The following is an 18,008-nucleotide window of genomic DNA, read 5'->3' on the forward strand; positions in this document are numbered from 1 at the left end:
CCAAGGGTGGGCTGTGCTGGCTGACCCTTGTCCCTATTCCAACCCACAGACCCTGGGGCAGAGGCCAGTACAGCCATGGCTGATGTACGTGGGCTGAGCCTGCTGCTGGCACTGTGGCTGCCTGTGGTCAGCGCCTCCGAGGCGGGCACTGTGATCCGAATCAACAAGGCAATCCTGAACTACGGTAAGAGCCGGCCGCCCGACCAGTGCGTGGAGCCCCTGTCTGTACGTGTGTGCATACTTGTGGACGTAAAGGGATTCTTTTGTAAAAATTAGGGCTGGGGATATAGCTCAGTTGGTAGAGTGCCTACCTTGTAAGCACAAGGCCCTGGGTTCAATCCCCAGCACCGCAAAAAAAAAAAAAAAAAAAAAAAAAAACTTTATTTGTTAGTTTTTGGGGGGTCCTGGGAATTGAAGCCAGGGTTGCTTAACCATTGAGCCACATCCTCAGCCCTTTTTCAATTTTTAAATTTTGAGACAGGGTCTCACCAAGTTGCTTAGGGCCTCGTTAAGTTGCTGAGCCTGGTTTTGAACTTGTGATGGTCCTGCCTCAGCTTTCCATGTCTCTGGAATTATAGGCATGCACTATTGCACCGAGCTACACCTGAGTTTTCAATGCTTTATTTAGAGACAGGATCTTGCTAAATTGCTGAAGGCCTAAGTTGCTGAGGCTGGCTCTGAACTCAAAATCCTCCTGCCTCAGTCTCCAGAGCCACTGGGATTATAGGTGTTCCTGGCCACAAAAGGATTCTCATCTGCTGCTGTGTCCCTGGCTCCCCGGCAGTGCCTGAACCAGGGCTGCTCAATGAACATTTCTTAAATGAGTTCGTGAGCAGGAATGTGTGTCATACGGTCAACGTGCAAACATGCACACGTCTGTGTTCATGTGCACTAGGGGTTAGTTCCAGTGGTCATTTTTACAAGTGTATGTCTACTTATGAATTTGGATTTTTCTTTTTGGTACTGGGGATTGAACCCAGTGGTGAATAACCACTGAGCCACATCCCTGGCTAACTTATTTAGGGCTTCACTAAATTGCTGAGGCTGTCCTTGAACTTAAAATCCTCCTGCCTCAGCCTCCCAAGTCCTGGGATTCCTGGTGTGCACCTCCACGCCTGGCTGCATCTGGGAGTTCATGCGGATGTGCTCATGTGGATGCTTGAGTCCTGCATATACCCGAATGTGTGTGCACAGGTGTGGCTGTGCTCCCTGGGTATACCTGTGCACGTGTGCCATCTGCATGCACGCATGTTCTGGGAGAGAGGCGTGTCAAGCGGTTCTGTAGGGAGCGTCCTGAGATTAGATCCTTGCTGGGCTCAGTGGGAGAGGGCCAGTCTTGCTCTGGGCCCCTCTCGGGCCAGGCCTCTGTCTTGTGACTTTGCTGCTAAATCCTTTTGAGAGCTGCCCTATCCCCTGGGGAAGGTACGATGTCGAAACCAAGGCCCGGGAGGGACCACAGTTGCCAAGGCCCAGGACTCTGGCTCAGAAGTCTATTTGCTACCCGCGGCCTCCCGGGGAGCTTCTGTGTCCCACCAAAGCTGGGTGAGGGTGAGAAATGGGCAGCAGTGTCCCCTGAGGCCAGATCCAACTCAGATCGCGGCTGAGCAGCCCAGCAGACAGCAGAAGGAACTTGCAATGGCCCAGTCCCCAAAGCACCGAGTCAGCGGGGTCCCCTTCCTCCCGCCCTCAGGGCGCACACAGCTTCACCCTTGTGCAGGTCTCGCCTGGGTGCTGAGGGCGGGGCCGCGAGGCTGCCCGCCCCCCGGGGTTCCGCCCCCTCGACCTGGGCGGCCTCCTCTGTTCCCAGGGATCCCGCCCTGGGCTCTGTGCCTGTGCCTGTTCTCCGCCTGGCCTGGCGCCTTCCGGGCCTTGCTGGGTGTCCAGCCCACCCTGGCCGAAGCCCTAGACTGCACAGGGCTCTGGAGATGGGAGTGCGAGGCCTGGGTGGGGGGTCTGGGCTCCGAGCGGTCAGGCTGGAGGAGCATGGCCGCTGCCCTCCCGCCCTGGCTCTGGGGAGACGGAGGCGGCGCCTTCTCCCTTCATCCGTGTTGGGCCCGCGGAGCTGGGGCTCTCCCCACCCAAGCCGACGCTCCTTCCCGCACCATTGTCCCTCCTTTGAATTCAGCTTGCCTTTAATTAGTACCAGGGCCCAGCAGCACCCCAGGGGGCCGGAGTCCACAGACTTGAGCCCACCACGGTGGCCCGAGCCAGGTTCCCCTGACCAGGTGTCCTCACCTCCCTGTAACCTGGCATGGTAATCAAAGGAGAGAGCCCCAGGCAGAGCCCTGCTGCAAGGGACAGTCATGGTCATTATAGAGATCTGCAGCAGCCGTCATAGCTGGATCTCATTTTGCACTGTCTCTGCAGTGGCCCTAAGTGACCGTACCATTATAATCGTTGCAAATTTACCCATGAGGAAACAGAGGCATGGAGCTGCCCATGGGCAGTGAGGGGCTGAGCTGGGACTTGCACACAGAATCCAAGGACTCTGGAGTGCCCAGCCTCCTTGCCCGGGCTGCCTCCTCAGCCGCCAGCATGTCGGCAACCCACAGGCACCTTGCGGGATGGGCTGAAACACACGGGGGTTTGAGACGCAGGGGACCTGGCGGGAGCCATGGACCACCTGGGGCAGTGGTCACCCCACATGCCCAGCCTGCCCAGAATCTGAGTCCCCTCCACTCCAGGTGCAGGGCAGATGGTAGGTGGTGTGTCCTTGCTGCTTGGTGACGACCAAGGGCAGCCTGACCTTGCTCTGTCCTGGCCCTCCAGTGTCGGAATTCGGGAAAGTCCCTTTCCAAGAAGCCCTAAAGATCAATGACGAGCATTTCCTGGACCAGAGTAGTGACGTGCTTCCGTCTGTCAGGTGAGTGCTCCCATCCTTCAGAGACATGCCTGGGACACCAGGTGGGGTGCTCCAGCCAGCCAGGTGTGTGCTCCAGCCCACCAGGAGGGGACACCCTGCCTGGGCTTTGCAGGAGTGCTCCCCCACCCCCCCTCAGGGGCTCCCCCTCTGGCACAACACCCCAGACCATGGGACGAACATCCTCGTCTATGGATGAATGCTCCCCTGTCCAGGTTAGAGCGCCCGTCCCCTAGGCGAATGCTTGCAAGATGTCGGAGGTGGCCCAGGTGGAGACAGGAGGGCCCCCCTCTGCATTCGTGAATTTCTGCCCTCGGGGCCAAGACTGTGGCTCCAGGGACCCTCGATGCATCCTCCAAAAGCTAGACCAGAGTTTAGACACAGTATGAGCGTAACTCCTCTGTCCTTTAATGCGTAGATGCTCACACTCAGGCACCTGCAGAGTTTGGGCAAAGTGTCCCCTTTCATGTGACAAAGACTTGCTACTGCCAGGGGTCTGGGAATCCAGGAGAATGAATCAATCTATCTATCTATCTATCTATCTATCTATCTATCTATCTATCTATCTATCTATCTATGTATACCTACCAATCTATATCTGTATCTATCTCTATCATCTATCACTATCATCTATCTCTGGCTCTATCTCTATCTCTAGCTCTGTCTCTGTCTCTATCTCTATCTCTGTCTCTGTCTCTATCTCTATCTCTATCTCTGTCTCTATCTCTATCTCTATTTCTGTCTCTATCTCTATCTCTATGTCTCTAGCTCTATTTCTGTCTCTATCTCTATCTCTATCTCTGTCTCTATCTCTGTCTCTATCTCTATCTCTGTCTCTAGCTCTATCTCTATCTCTGTCTCTAGCTCTATCTCTGTCTCTGTCTCTATCTCTATCTCTGTCTCTAGCTCTATCTCTGTCTCTATCTCTATCTCTGTCTCTAGCTCTATCTCTATGTCTCTAGCTCTATCTCTGTCTCTATCTCTATCTCTATCTCTGTCTCTATCTCTATCTCTATCTCTATCTCTGTCTCTATCTCTGTCTCTGTCTCTAGCTCTATCTCTATCTCTGTCTCTAGCTCTATCTCTATCTCTGTTTCTAGCTCTATCTCTATCTCTGTCTCTAGCTCTATCTCTGTCTCTGTCTCTGTCTATCACTTATCTGTGCAGCCATCTACCCTCCCAGCCACCCGGCCACCTACTTATCATCTATTCTTTTGAACGATGGCAACTAATTGAAAAACGTAACTTTAAGACCCTGGAACACTCATGGGTGATTAAAGAGCTGGATCGGGGCTGCCAGTCTGAGGCCCCCAAGGTGGCGCTGCACTGTTGTTCGCGGCCTGTCGATAGTGGTGGAGAGCCGCGGAGACGCCCGCCCACCAAGGATTCTGCAACATCTCCTGTGTGGCAGGCCAGGCGCGTCCCTCGGAAGGGCCGGCGTTCACAGGCGTGGAAGCACACCTAGGGTGGTTGTGCTCTAGAGTGGCCCGTGTGCCACAGGCTGTGGACCCACGTCACCTGAAGCCAATGGCGAGGGTGTCCGGTGGGGCTGGATGTAACCGTGACACCTCCTGCCATTTTATAGGGTCCGGTCACCCCCACCTACTGTGCAGGGAAAAGGGACTTTCACTTGGGGACACCGTCACACGCTGTTGCTGAGCAGAGCTTGGCCCTCAGAATGGGCAGCCTGGAGGGGCGTCTCCCCTTGCCCGAGGGCGGCCAGCCAGCCGTGGGCTGGAAAGCTCTGGAGGGATTTCCACCCTTGGCGGGCCCGGGTCCCTTTCCCCACCTCCCTGACTCCCAGGCCGCCGTCGGAGCCCTCAGAACCCCGCGCGGCTTGTGACTCGGGCACTCGGTCCTGCCTGGGGCCGCCCAGCCTTGGCTTGGCCGCCCCGCTGGCTGGAGAACTCGCCGCCGCCTCAACTCACCATTCGAAGCTGCTTCTTGGGCATCAACGGTGCGAGGGTGCTCAGGCCGCCTGCTGCAGCGTGGACTCCCTTGTCGCCCTGCTTGCTGCAGGATCCAGGTTTTAGAGGCCCACGTGTCCCGCCTCGGCCTGAAATTCCTCCCTGATTTTGGCGTTCGCCTGTGGGCATCGGCCAATTTCACCGTCAAGGTGTCCTGGTGAGTGACTCTCCTTGTGGGGGGCAGGAGACGTTTCAGGGACACCCCAAGCAGCAGAGCAAGGCAGGGGGCTGGCAGCTCCCCCGGTCTGTCCCACTGAGCAGGATGAGGCAGTGAGAGAGTCTCTGTGACCGCAGCCCCTGCTCAGCAGTGGGTGACTGCGCTTCCCACCCCTGGGTTTCCCCTTCTGTGACGTGGGCTGAGACCAGCAGGGGGCTGTGCACAGATTCATCACTGGACTTATAATTACCATCCTCTCTCTCATGGTGCAAGGCACATAGTAGGTACTCAATAAACGTAGCTATCGGAATCAGTTCTGAGCCCCAGGCAGCTCTTGGGTGACTGCAGTCCATCGCGGGGCTGCGAGCCGGTGTCTGCGGGAGCCTTTGCTTCCACCCCTCTGCCCGGCACTGCCCTTTCCTGGTCTCACAGGGCCAGGCTCAGGGCCGGGCACTTGCACCTGGCAAGCTCACGGGGGACTCAGCACAGCCCTGTGGAATAAGCACCACCCGTCTCAGGTCCACATCACCGAGGAGGAGGCTCGGCTCGGCGAGTGGCAGGCCCAGGGTCTTGCTTTGGGGTTCAGAGAGCCAGAGTTCAGCGGTTGCAGCATCTAGGCCCCCAGGGGGCCCAGGGACTCTGGGCTGTGCCGGTGGAGCCCTCTCATGCTGAGCAGGGGCCCTGCCTGTGACACGTGGGGGACAGGCTGCATGGTGCCGCGGGGACTCAGGTCTGGCCTCCCTGCAGCATCCCAGAGTCCCTGGAGCTGTCGCTGCCCGTGAAGTTGCTGTCTGACTTACGTGTGACCCAGAGTTCCATTGGGACCCCCAAGATCAGCATCTCCACCTTCTTCCCATATTTCGGCCAAGCCACCGTTCTTGATGACAATAAAAAGTAGGTGTCTACTAACAGGTAGGGAGCACGGGCCCTGGAGTCCCTGGTGCCAGGCTGTGGTGCCATTTCTTGAGCTTCCCACTCAAATCTTTGTCCAAAACCCACAATGGACCTAAGAGACCCTCATCATCATGACTGTTTTGTGATGGAGAACACTGAAGCTCAGAGAGGGGAAGAGACTTGCCTCAGGTCACACAGCCTGTGCCCGAGCCATTGCCCTGTGTCACTGCCAATAGGCACAGCCAGTAACAGGTGCCCCGCAGAGGGACTGTGCCCATCAAATCAACTGTCAGGAACCTCAGAGGTCAACCCTCCCAGCGGAGATGAGAGTCGGAAGCCAGCTTGCACTCTGTGTAGCGGTGGCTCATGTTTGCACGCAAGGCTATTGCAGCACCTGCCTGAAAACATACTGTGCACTCCTGTGCGTAGGTGTCAGGGTTCCTCCATTTACAGAACAAACGGAGCACAGAGAATCTGAGTGCCTAGCCTAAGGCCCGGCAGCTGAATTCAAGCACAGGCAGCCTGCTTGATCCCACTGTTCCTGAATCCCCCATATTATGTCCCTATCTTCCCAAACACGGGCAAGGGCTCACTCCAAGGTGGTTGAGCATTTTGGAGTCTTTAAAAAATGCCATGTTTGCACAAAGACTGAACTTCTTCCCCGGGGAGGGTCCACATACATACATTCACTCATGCTGTGTCCTGGGATCAGCACGTGTAACCCAGGGTCCCTGGCGGTGTCTGCAGGCAGGGGTCACTCCCGTTTATTGAAGGGGAGGCTGGGACCCAGATGCTGTCCCCCCTGCTCCCGGGAGGTGGCTCAGTGAGTCCGGGCTGTGTTGTGCATCAATATCTCAACAAACCGAGGGAGCCCGGGTTCCGAGGGACCACCACTGAGAATCACCAGCTTAGACCCCTCTCTCATTCAGAGGGACACTGAGGTCCAGAGCTAGGAGGGGACCTCACTAGGCGGGTCACAGAGAACTGGAGCCAAAGTGGGAGGCGGGGCCCGGGTCCTGCCCCTCCATCCTGCCTACTCTGGGCTCTGAGTGGCCACGAAGCCACTTGGCGGACAGAAGAGCAGCCTGGCCGGCCTTTGCGACGTCTTTCGTCTCCCCTGAGCCTGACCTCAGGGGTCACCTTCTTGGCCACGTTGGGACAGATGATCCTCTTCTCCAAGACTCGGCTTCCTCCTCTGCAGGCCTGGGACAATGATCCCTGCACCATGGGGCCTCTGGTGGGGTCTCAGGCAGGAGTCACTGGCTCCTGGCCGGGGACGGAGACTTCCGGCCCAGCCTTGAGGCTTTGCTGAGAGAGGGGCCCTGAGAGCTCACGGACCCCCGCCTCTCCCCGCAGCCTCTCCCCCGCGCTGCTGAGCATGGTGCAGAAGGACATCAAAGCCATCTTCAGCAACAAGGTACACAGCACCCCACAGGCGGTCCCAGACTGGGGGCTATTCGTGTCTGAAGCAATGGTGGACGGACGGCCGGGTCTTGGCCCAGGGTGGTGGGAAGCGGGGTGGGGGGAGCATGTCTGTGGGCGAAGGACGGAACCGGGGCCTGGCGCAGGACAGCAGGGCTCCACCACTGAGCCGCACGCCCCGAGACGCTGGAAAGGCCCTTCATGGGACACCTCCATCTTCCCAGGAGGGCAGAGCAGAGGCTGCTGTGGGCCCGGGGGGAGACGGGGAGCCCATGATGGACGGTTCTGAGGGACCAGCCGGGAGGGCCTGCCTGCGTTCCATGCAAGAGGGTGGACAGGGCTGGCGCAGGAGCCAGGTGTGCCTGGGTTGGGTCCTGTCCCAGCCCTGGCCCAGCCCTGGCCCAACCGTGTCCAGCCATGTCCAGCATGGCTCTGGGGAAAGGAGGGCCTGTTGTCTCCCTCCTGGCCTTGCTACCTGGCTGGGCTCTGAGTGCCCCGGCCTTGCGGTCTCTCCTCTGACCAGGCACAGTGCGCCACCAGCTGCCCACTGTGCCTGGGAGCGCCTTTGGTCTCCCTGGACTGGCATCTGAAGCCTGGTTTGCTGTGGCTTGCTGGCCACTGCAGTCACTGCCCCCTCTACTGCCCTCCAGACCCGGGGCGGCAGGCTCCCTGCTTCGGTCACCCACCTGGTGTGGCCACCTCAGCAGCATGCACAGCCCCTGGTTCTGCATGCCTCTGGCTGTGCTGCCCTGACCAGCCTCTGGGCGCTTCTCCTGTTTCCTTAGTGGCCAGAGGAGGAGCCAGAGGTGCCCCTGGGTGGAAGGATGGGATTCCAGGCTTGGCGTGAGGCCAGGGGAGCCTCCGGGCAGGGACCCCGGGCCCCTCCTAGCCCAGGCCTCTAGCCGGAATGGCCCCTCACCTGCTTCCCCCCTGTCCTGCCCCAGCTGAGCCTGAACGTTGCCAACCTGGTGGACGACATCAACATCAACATGGGCACCATTATTGGTAAGACCTGGGACCTCAGGCGAGGGAGGCCTGGGGCCTGGGGGACCCCCAAGACCCTTCAAAGACTCCCTGCCTAACCAGGGTCCCCCGTCTGGGGGGCCAGTCTCAGCATGGCCAAACCATGGGCTCCTCAAACCACATCGTCCATGTAATCTGGAACCCTCCGAATTCTAGAACCAAGTCTTTGATTCTAGAATCTGCGTATTTTAGCTCAAATCATCTGAGAAAAACAGAATAAAACCAAAGCTTTAAATTACGGGTCTTTGTATTAGAGAATCTTAGAATCCAGACTCATCCACATTCCCGGGAAGGTGGAATCTCAGCAAGCGGGTTCTCCCGGCGGAGCGGCCTGGGAGCTACCTTTCTTTGCCACGCGTGCGTTGTGGTTGTGCCTCGGCGGGGATTTGCCGTTCCGTATTTGTACACGTGGCAGCAGGCCTGAGCGAAGCCACGGGAGGCAGGGTGTGGCAGAGGCACCGGCCATGCCGCGGGGCCTGGGGCTCCGGCCCGGGCTGTCACAGGTACTTTGTGTCCAGGATGCGACTTCTTCAACTGTGTGTTCGTTTTGCGGCCGTGTTGGAGGGGAGGTGTAAGCACCCGTCCGTCTGGCCATGTCATGGCTGTTAGTGCTGCTTTCTGGTTCTTGACAGTGAGAGGTTTCCCTTGGCAGTGGTTTAAGCAAAGCTATCACCGCGATCCAGGAGGACACTGCGTCCAGCCTGAGAGCAGCTTGCCCTTGAGCCGTCTGGCTGGGTTCCCGGCTGTGCGGCCCGGGTGGGGTCAGTCAGGCCTCAGTGTCCTCCTCTGTAAAGTGGAGAACGGCCTTCATGAGGTCGAGGCGCAGGCCCCGGGGAGCCAGCTGGGTTATGTGACGAAGGCTGGACTTCGAGACGGCTTGACACGGATGGAACTCTCGAGGCAGCTCTAGGAAGGCGACGCGTGACCCCGGGGCTCCCATCTGTCCTCTTCTGTGTCCTTGGAGCCTTTGGTGACAGACTCAGGGCCGAGCACAGCCTGTGGGACTGAAGGCAGTGGCGGGGGGGGGGGGGGGGTGCCGGGAGAGCCCGGGAGGGGGTGCAGATGGGGCTTGACCCCTGTGGCTGCCTGGAGGGCCCCTCCTGCAGGACAGGTCTGGGGGCCTCCCCCCAGGCAGGGCCCGTGGTCCAGGCTCCCCCTCCATCTGTCAGCCTTGTTCCCAGGGGTGATGGGCAGCAGGAGTGTGCACTGTCCACAGCCAGTTAGGCCAGGGCGGCGGGACAGGTGCCAAAAGACCACAGAGCACGCCCGGAGATGGCGTGGGTGGCACGAGGCGTGGGAGACTTCCGGCCAGGACGGTGGCGACGGGCTGTCCCCCCCGGCACTCTGCCCCGCGGTGGCTCCCTCCCTCCTCCGGGTGCCCCGTCGGCACTGCGTCCCCTGGTGGCCTGCGGCTGCGTGCCCTCCTCTCCACGGGGCTCTGGTCTAGGCACAGGGAGGAGGGCTTACGGGTGAGGGCACGGAAGCAGCGACATCGGTGTCTTGCTTTGTCCCACGGAGTGGCCAGCATCCCGAGGAGGCAGTCTCCACAGAGCCACAGAGGCCTGGCGCTGTGCGTCAGGGTTGGCGTTCTGGAGGCCGCTTCCGGGAGGTTCCGTGTGCTTCCTCGGAGGCCTTGCTGGTCTCTTTGGTCAGCTTGGTTCTGGCTACTCAAGGTGGTCAGATAGTTTAGTTTCGATGGTCTAAAAACACGCTTTTTCCTTCTCCGTCCTGATTTTGCCAAGGCCTCAACAACCTGAGTCCTGAGTCCCAAATCTGCTACTACGTGATGAGCGAGCCCAACATCACCAGCGATTCCATCTCCATGAATCTCAATGCAAGTTCCTTCTCTTCGGCCCAGTGCTGGGGGCCGGCTGCCTCTGGGGTCCTTGGGGGCCTGGAAGATTCTTAAAAGTGGGGAGTGACAGGCAGCGGGGCTGGCAGGGCGCTTGGGAGGGAGCGAGGCGAGAGGCCAGGGCACACGGGGCCTCCGGGTGAAGGCTGGCCACCTCCACTGAGGCCCTTCTCCCGCCACCGCAGGCTGTTCTCTTCCTCCTGGGCAAACCGGTCATGCTGCCCCAGGAGGGCCCCCACTTGGAGCTGCCAGAGCCCGAGAGCAACAAGGATGCGATGGCCACGCTAACCCTGTCTCAGAACCTGTTTGACGCCATCCTGATGCTGCTGCAGAAGGCCGGAGCCTTCAACATGGACATCACGGGGCAGCTGGTGAGCGAGGCCTGCTGCCCAGCGCGTGCAGGGGAGAGGCACCCGCGCCCCGACCCAGGGGACGCCGCGGAGGCCACGTCGTGGGCGGGGGCGGCCAGCATGGTGGCCGTGGGAGGGTGACACGGGATCCCGGGAGGGGCTCCTGTCTAGGAGGGCGCGTGGTGGGCTCGCCTGGGGACTGGCTGCCTTAGCACTGGTCCTGGGCTGGGGTCTGATTTCAGAAATCAGAGGACAACCCACTGAACACCTCCGCGCTGAGCCAGTTCATCCCTGAGGTTGGTGACATTTCTGGTCATTCCAGGTACTGGGGGTCCCCTGGGATGTGAGGTCTCTGCTGGCTCACAGCGGGGTCCCGAGTCCGGGGACCTGCGCCCCACACCTCGGGTGGCCGCTGGCTGAGATGCAGGCTCTGCTCTCCTCCTGCCCCCAGCCCTCCGCCCGGTGCCTCTTCTCTTCTTCCTGTCCCTCATTCATCTTCAAGGCGCGGCTCCAGGGTCCCCTCCTAGGAGGGCCGAGCCCCTTCTCTGGTCCCGGGCCTGGGTGGGACACGCCCCGAGGTGGCCAGCACACAAGGGTGACTGAGTGGGAACTGCACGTGGCCCTCACCCCACATGGCCTCCTCCCTCTTGCCCTCTCTGCTTCCCAGATGGCCGACCAGTTCCCAGAGCCCAAGCCCGTGGTGCTCAGGGTGCGGATGACTGTCACACCCGTGGCCGTGTTCCAGAACAACAGCATCACAGTGCGGCTGCAGCCCTTAGTGGAAGTCCTGGCCACGTCCTCCAACTCGGCCTTCCAGTCCCTCTTCTCCCTGAATGTGGTAAGGAAGCCAGCTAGGTGGGCCTGGCCAGGCGGGGGTGTCTCTCAAGATCTTGTGCTCCTCACTGGCTTTGTCCTGTGCACACTGTCTCCTTGCTGTCTCTTGAACTCGTGGGCACATTCCTGCCTCAGGACCTTTGCACACACTGAGCCCCCTGCAGAGGGCTCTTCCCTAACGCAGCATGGCTAGCTTCTCTGCGTCTTTGGTGCTCAGATGAAATGTTGCAGCCTTCCTCAGGGCACCGTACCCACCCTGAGTAAGGGTTCCCACCAGCCCTTCATACCACCACGCATCCTCCACTCCCTAAAAGGACCCCGTCTGGTTACTTCAGCTATTGCTTGCCTCCCCTGCTGGCCTGTGGTGGATTCCCGGGCAGGGACCTGGACAGCTTTGTTCACACTGTGTTGTCCCTGGTGCTCAGCGCAGGACCAGGCACCTGTGTGACGCGTGAACGGGGTGGGGAGGCGGCTCCCGCCTGGCCGTGCTCTGACCCTGCTCCCCCTGCGCCCAGGTGGTGAACCTGAGCCTTCAGCTCTCGGTGTCCAGGGCGAAACTCTACGCGACCACATCTGTGGTGGGGTAAGCGAGGCCTTCGACCCCAGCGGGCTCCGCCTGAGCTCCGTGCGATGGGCCGTAGCTGCTGGGCCACGGTGTTGGCTGGGGACGCCTGGGATGCGGCCGGGTGCCGCAGGGCTGGGCTCCTCTGGAACCCTCCCGTTGTCTTTCAGGGACGTCTTCCTCGTGGTGGCCTCTTCCAACGTGGGCTCGGTCAATGTGAGTGGGGCGGGTCCCCGGAGCTCCCTGCGGGTGGGGCAGGCTGGCTGTGCCACCGTGAGCAGGCCTCCTGGGGACGCGTGGGCAGTGGTCGGGCCAGGCCTCCTGTGGGTCTGTCCCTGGGTGGGTCACCTGGTGTCTGCTGGTCAGGTCCCCGGCCCCCACGCGTCCATCTGTGGGTCTGTCCCTGGGTGGGTCACCTGGTGTCTGCTGGTCCTCTAGATGGTCCACGTGGTCACAGTGTGAGCAGGAGCCTGTCAGGGCCTGTCCCTCAGCCTCTGCTCGGGCCAGCCTCGCTCTGTGCCTATTCCAGGAGAGCTGACCTGGTTTGGGGGTGTGGCTGGGCTCTACCTGGACCCCAGATGTGGGGGACCTGCCTCTCCGCCTGTCCCCTGCCATGTGTCCGTTGATCTGTCTGCTTGCCTGTGCGCCTAATCGTCCCTCCCTCTCCGCCCCTCCCCGGGCCGCCTGGGCCCACCCCCTGCAGTTGGATCACATGCAAACGCTCATGAACACGGTGTTCCAGAAATCCCTGCTGGATCACATCAACGGTGAGTCCTGCCCACCGCCACACAGGGACTCTGGCCCCCTGCTGACCCCACACCCTGTCTGTGCTCTGCCCCAGCCTCCTTCCTACCTCCCAGGTCAGACAGTAAGAGGTGGCCTCCAGAATCCAGCGGTCCCGTGGGCATCTGGGTGCACACCTGCATGGTGCTGTGTGACCTCCACTAAGTTCCCTTCCCTCTCTGAGCCTCACATTTTCTTTCTGTAAAATGGGGTAATAATAATGGAGTCCACGCAAGGACTTCCACTCGGCCGACTCCAGGGATGGTCCGTTGCTGCCTCCGGCTGAACTTGACTTCTTTCCCGCCTGCAGCTCTCCTGGGCAATGGCATCTCCCTCCCCACCATGGTCAACCTCCACTATGTGAACACTAACATCCAGATCCGTGAGGTGAGCGTCTTCGGGGTGCGGGTGGCGGGGGTCCCCTCTCTCCCTCCCGCCGCTGGTGCCCACAGTGGGGTCTTGGGACCAGCCAGGCCTGGGCTGCACCCGGCTCTGGCCAAAACCACACCACGATGCTGAACTGTGAAAAGGTGGAAGATCAGCACACGGGAGCTTCAGGGGTGAGGCCTTCACGCGCCTTTAGTCCTCGCCAAGCGTCACGCCAGGGCCCTTGCGCCTTCGACGTCCCAGGATCCTGGATCCTGGGATGGACATGGCCCCTTAGGTGTCTGGGGCGGACGCCGGGCTCCTTCCAGCCTGGAAGTCGGCCTCTGCAGGCTGGACGGGTGAACCCAGGAAACGCCAGAGCCTTCTCAAGTGCTGGTCCCTAGATCGGGACTCGCGGGCCCAGGGGGAGATGCGCCCCCAGCCGCCCGGGCGACGTCCTCCAACTGCTTTCTGTTTCGCTTGGGAAATAAAGGGAAATTCCCTCAGCCAAGAGCCCACAGGACAGAGGGCCGGACCCAGGGCCCTCCACACGGGCCTCCCTGCCACCCCCAGGGGAACCCACCCATGTCCTTACAGGAGGGAGGCCCTGGATCCTTGGGAACTGTTATCCCAGGGCAGTGGGGCGACCCTCCCCCGCAGGAAGGAGCGCTCAGTTCACAGAGGAGCAGGGCTCTCGGGACACCTCCCCACCCCTCCCCAGGGACCGACCCACACTAGCCCTCCAGAGCCAGCCTCCTGGGCCAGAGGCCAAAGACCAGCACTCCCGGCATCTCCCTCTGAGGGAGATGGAAACCGGCAAGGTCCAAAGCAGCAGCCACCGGCCCTTGCAGCTACTGAGCACTTTGGGATGAGGCTAGTGCGACCAGAGGGCTGGATTTTATTTATTTTATTTTAATTATTTTTATGAGGCCATGCGAGCTAAGGGCCACCATACTGGACCATGTAGGCCTAGACTGTGAGCAGCCGCTGGGCAGCGACTGGGGTTGGCTGGTTCTTTGTTCAGTCCCCAGCACCTGCCACAGGGCTTGGTGTGTAGTAGAAGCTCAGTGAAGGTTTGTTGAGTGACTAAATGACTAGTCCTCCAGAATGTCTGTGCAGTGTCGCGTAGACCACAGGGGAGGCACGGGGCACCTACCTCTGCTTGGACCTGGACTTGGGGAGGGTGCCCGATGGTCCTGGACTGCCGGTCATGCAGTAGCAATGGCCCTGACCATGCAGAGCACACGTCCTGTCCCGGCCCCCTGCCCAGCTCCTGCATCCTCACCGTAGCCTTGGGTAGTTACCCCCAAGTGACAGAGCAGGAAATGGAGGCCCAGAGGAGAAGGGCTGTGCCAAAGGGAACAGCAGGAGAGACAGGTCACGATCCCAGAGCCGGGGTGATGGGCCTCCTGTGCCCCTCGGCCTCTGATTGGCCATGGTTTCCTCTGCCTTCAGCACTACGTGCAGATTTCCAGTGGACTCTCATACCACCCTTGAAGTGCGCGCGCCAGGCAGACTGGGAGCCAGCCAGCCTCCCCACTCGGGGCCCGCACCCCTCAAGTCACTGCGGAAACGGAGGCAAAGCCACCCGGAGTCTTTGCCAGCAAGCCGGACTGCCTAACTGGGCTGTGAAACCGTCACGGAGACCCCGGGTCTCCCCCACCCCCCGCCCGCCCCTGCTCTGCACCCCCTTTGGGGAAACAGCTGTTCCTCTGGGCTGGACAGATTGGCCTCCTCGTGCATTAAACTTCTCTTGAGTTGCAACTTTCACCAGGCCCAGTGATGTCTCTTTGTACCTGAGGTCTATTCCCTACCTGCCTCCCCTGGGTCCTACCTGTCCCTAGAGCCACCAAAGGCCTGGGAGAGGACCACGCCCACTGACTTTATCAGCTTCTTGCTGAGGGAGCTCATATTTTGAAAGAGGACCCTGGAGAGCAACGGGGATGAGCTAAAAGTTAGGAACACCAAGTGGCTTTGGTGCCACTTGCCACTATCTGGTGGCATGCCCCATCTTGGTACTAGAAGCTCACAGGACCTCTACCAGCCAGATGGTGGGGCCTGGAGTTTCATTGTATGAACTGTGTCCTTCCCAGAATCCAGACATCAGATGTTTGGTTCCCTCTTCCTGTCACCAGCATTCCCACCTGGACTTTGTCCCCATGTCACAAACTTCAGGTGACAGGGAAGTCACAGAGGCAGGCTTCCTTCCTGCCTCTATATCTGGGTTCATGTTCTATTTATGTTTCCTTGGGCAAATTCAGGTGTGTGGATTTCCACCACGGGTAAGCAATGCCACGGGTACAGCGTGGCACCAGCTGCTGTCCCTGCAAGTGCCGCAGATTCATCCCTGAAGCCTCAAGTGTGACTGCAGGAGGGAACTGGACTCTGCTCTGTCTTGCCGATGGAGGTGTGGGTGGTCTGAGAGCAAAAGGGACAGACTGTGAAATCCAGGACTCTGCTCAGGACCGTGTGGCTTTTATTTCCTTAGGCTTAGTTAATTCATTCATCCTACTTTTATTGGGGTTTAATACAGGCTTAGTCCTAAGCGAGGTGGTCTGGAGTATGGAAGAGACAAAAAACCTAAGACTCATCCCTAAGCCATAAAGGAAGTTGATAATGTGGAGAAAGAGCTCAGTATGTAGGTTCCGAACAGTCAACCATCAGTCCAGTGATCTGTCCAACCATCCATCCATCATCCATCCATCTACCCAACCATCCGTCTGTCCATCCTTCCGTCCATCTATCCACCCATCATTCATTCATCTGTCTATCCACCCATCATTCATTCATCTATCTATCCATCCATCCATTCACCCATCCTTCCATCCATCCACCCACCCACCCACCCCTCCATCTATCCATCCATTCAACCTGACATCCACCCACCCATCCATCCATTCTAACATCCACCCATCCATTCACCCATTATTCCATTCACCCCCCACCCATCCATCCAACCTGACATCTATCCACCCACCCATTCTAACATCCACCCATCCATCCACCCACCCACCCATCCTTCCATCCATACATCCACCCACCCATTCAACCTGACATCCGCCCACCCATCCATCCACCCACCCACCCACCCCTCCTGACATCCACCCGCACCTCCTGACTTCCTGACATCCTCCCACTTACTGAATCTTTGATTCCTACCTGGCCAGGCTTTGTTTTCATCCACGAGGTGTCCTGTTCTATACTACGTGATCTTTTAAGAGGGTGATAAAGACCTGAGTCAAACTCCCTGCCAGAAAAAACCCATGACCTCCCCAGAGAGCTGGCCCCTCCCCAAGGGATGTCCTGCAGTCGGTTAGCTAGGTGCCTGCTGGGCACGGGCTGCTGAGAGGGACAGCGAGTGCAGCAGTCTGGGTTCCATCAGGAGCGACAGCCTGTGGGGGGCTGCCCAGCTCTGCTGATACCTGCCTCCTGTCTCCCATCCCATCCACGGTCTGGTGGCTTCCCCACCTCGCCACCCTCTGCAATGCAATGTGGCTCTGCAGTGTGACTTGCCTGGTTGCCCCGTGAGCCCCAGAAGCCCCCAGAGCAGGAACCCCAGCTGCCTGTCCACCGAGGTCAACCCAGTGTCCTGCACGGCCCAGCACACAGTAGGCACTCAATAAATGTTTGTTGAAGAATGGACGTGTGCTTGCTGTGTGTCTGGCCTTGGGGCAGGTGCTGGGGCTGGGAGAAGGGACAGTGGGCGCTGAGGCTCCCTTGGGCCACCGTGGCCTGTCCCCAGCACCACCCTTGTGCAGCCACGGGCTCCCGAGCCGCCGTGTCTTCGAGGCTATTTATGTTGGAACGGACTGAAGTGTCACGTGGGCGCCTGGCTCCTGCTCTTGGGCCTCTAGATAATTATCTAGCCCTTAATTATCCAAGCAGCTAATCAGGCTCCCGAATATAAGGGCTTCCTGGCCTCAGGGTCAGAGGCAGGGGTCAGTCACCAGCAGGATCTCCCCGAACTGGGCAAGGTAAGGACAGTCCCCACCGTGACTTCCCCGAGTGCCCCGTCCAGCACCATCACTTCACAAATGAGGGACAGCCCAGCAAGGGGACGGGTGGGCAGGGCCGGGGCTTGGGTCTGGACACTGTGACCTCAGATGCGTGACTCGAGCTGCAGACCCGGCGCCTCCTTGGACTCCCGGGGGGACATGAGGGAGGGAAAAGCCAGGCTCTGCCTTACAGGAGCCCAGGGCCACTTGGCGGGGGCTTCGAGGAGCAGGTGGCAGGCAGAGAAGGGACGGAGGGACTCTGGGTGGGGAACCCACACGCCCAGGCAGGCGGCCGGGCAGCAGGAGGTGGGGTGGGGCCCCTGCAAGGTCAGGCTCAAACTGTGACCTCTGAGGCCGGGGGTTGAAGGGAGGCCAGGGCTGGAGTCAGACCCTGAGGGAGAGCAGGTGACAGATGATGGCTGGGTGTAGGGCAGGCACTCCACACGGTGGGGATGCTGGAGGCAAAGGCTCTGGAGAGAGACCCCGGGTGAACCATCTCCCAGAACACCTGCAGGACCCTGGGGCCTGAGACACTCACCCTTCACCCTGCCCCGAGGGACCAGGACACCTGGCACCAGGCCGGCAGGGGACGGGTGGTGCTCAGTGTCCCCGTCTGTCAGCGGGAGCCGGCTCTGCCACCTGGCACAGAATTCCACAGCCCCAGGGATGACTTCAGAGAGATCTGCCCTGAGAGCAACCCCAGCGCCTGCCCGTGCCCCGCAGGGAGCCGTCCCAGGGGCCGAGAAAACACCCAGGCCGATCGCTTTCGAGCCCAGATAGATATTTAAAAATTGATCAGGGCAAGGGAGAAACAGACCACTTTTCTCTAGTGATACTGAGTGTTGGGGCTTCACACTCCAGCTCCTTTCCAGCCTTCAGTTCTCAGCCTCAGAGAGTCCTTCCTGGCCACTTTGTCCCCTCTCCCATTCCATTCCTTCTCCTC

At 59.7% G+C, this 18,008-nt stretch overlaps 1 protein-coding gene across 1 annotated transcript; it reads left to right on the plus strand.

Moving 5' to 3' along the window:
- Positions 1-75: 75 nt before the first annotated feature.
- On the plus strand, positions 76-13,368 carry BPIFB2 (BPI fold containing family B member 2; the record flags this gene model as incomplete). The annotated part of the gene is made up of 15 exons (XM_079129725.1): positions 76-184; positions 2,770-2,863; positions 4,880-4,984; positions 5,732-5,878; positions 7,235-7,295; positions 8,245-8,305; positions 10,066-10,157; positions 10,361-10,546; positions 10,768-10,821; positions 11,193-11,363; positions 11,875-11,942; positions 12,092-12,194; positions 12,625-12,688; positions 13,015-13,106; positions 13,288-13,368. 15 exons carry the CDS (start codon positions 76-78, stop codon positions 13,366-13,368), a joined length of 1,488 nt encoding a protein of 495 aa, XP_078985851.1.
- Between the last annotated feature and the right edge of the window lie 4,640 nt (positions 13,369-18,008).

Source organism: Sciurus vulgaris, assembly GCF_902686455.1.
Source record: "Sciurus vulgaris genome assembly, chromosome: 2".
Lineage (NCBI taxonomy): Eukaryota > Metazoa > Chordata > Mammalia > Rodentia > Sciuridae > Sciurus > Sciurus vulgaris.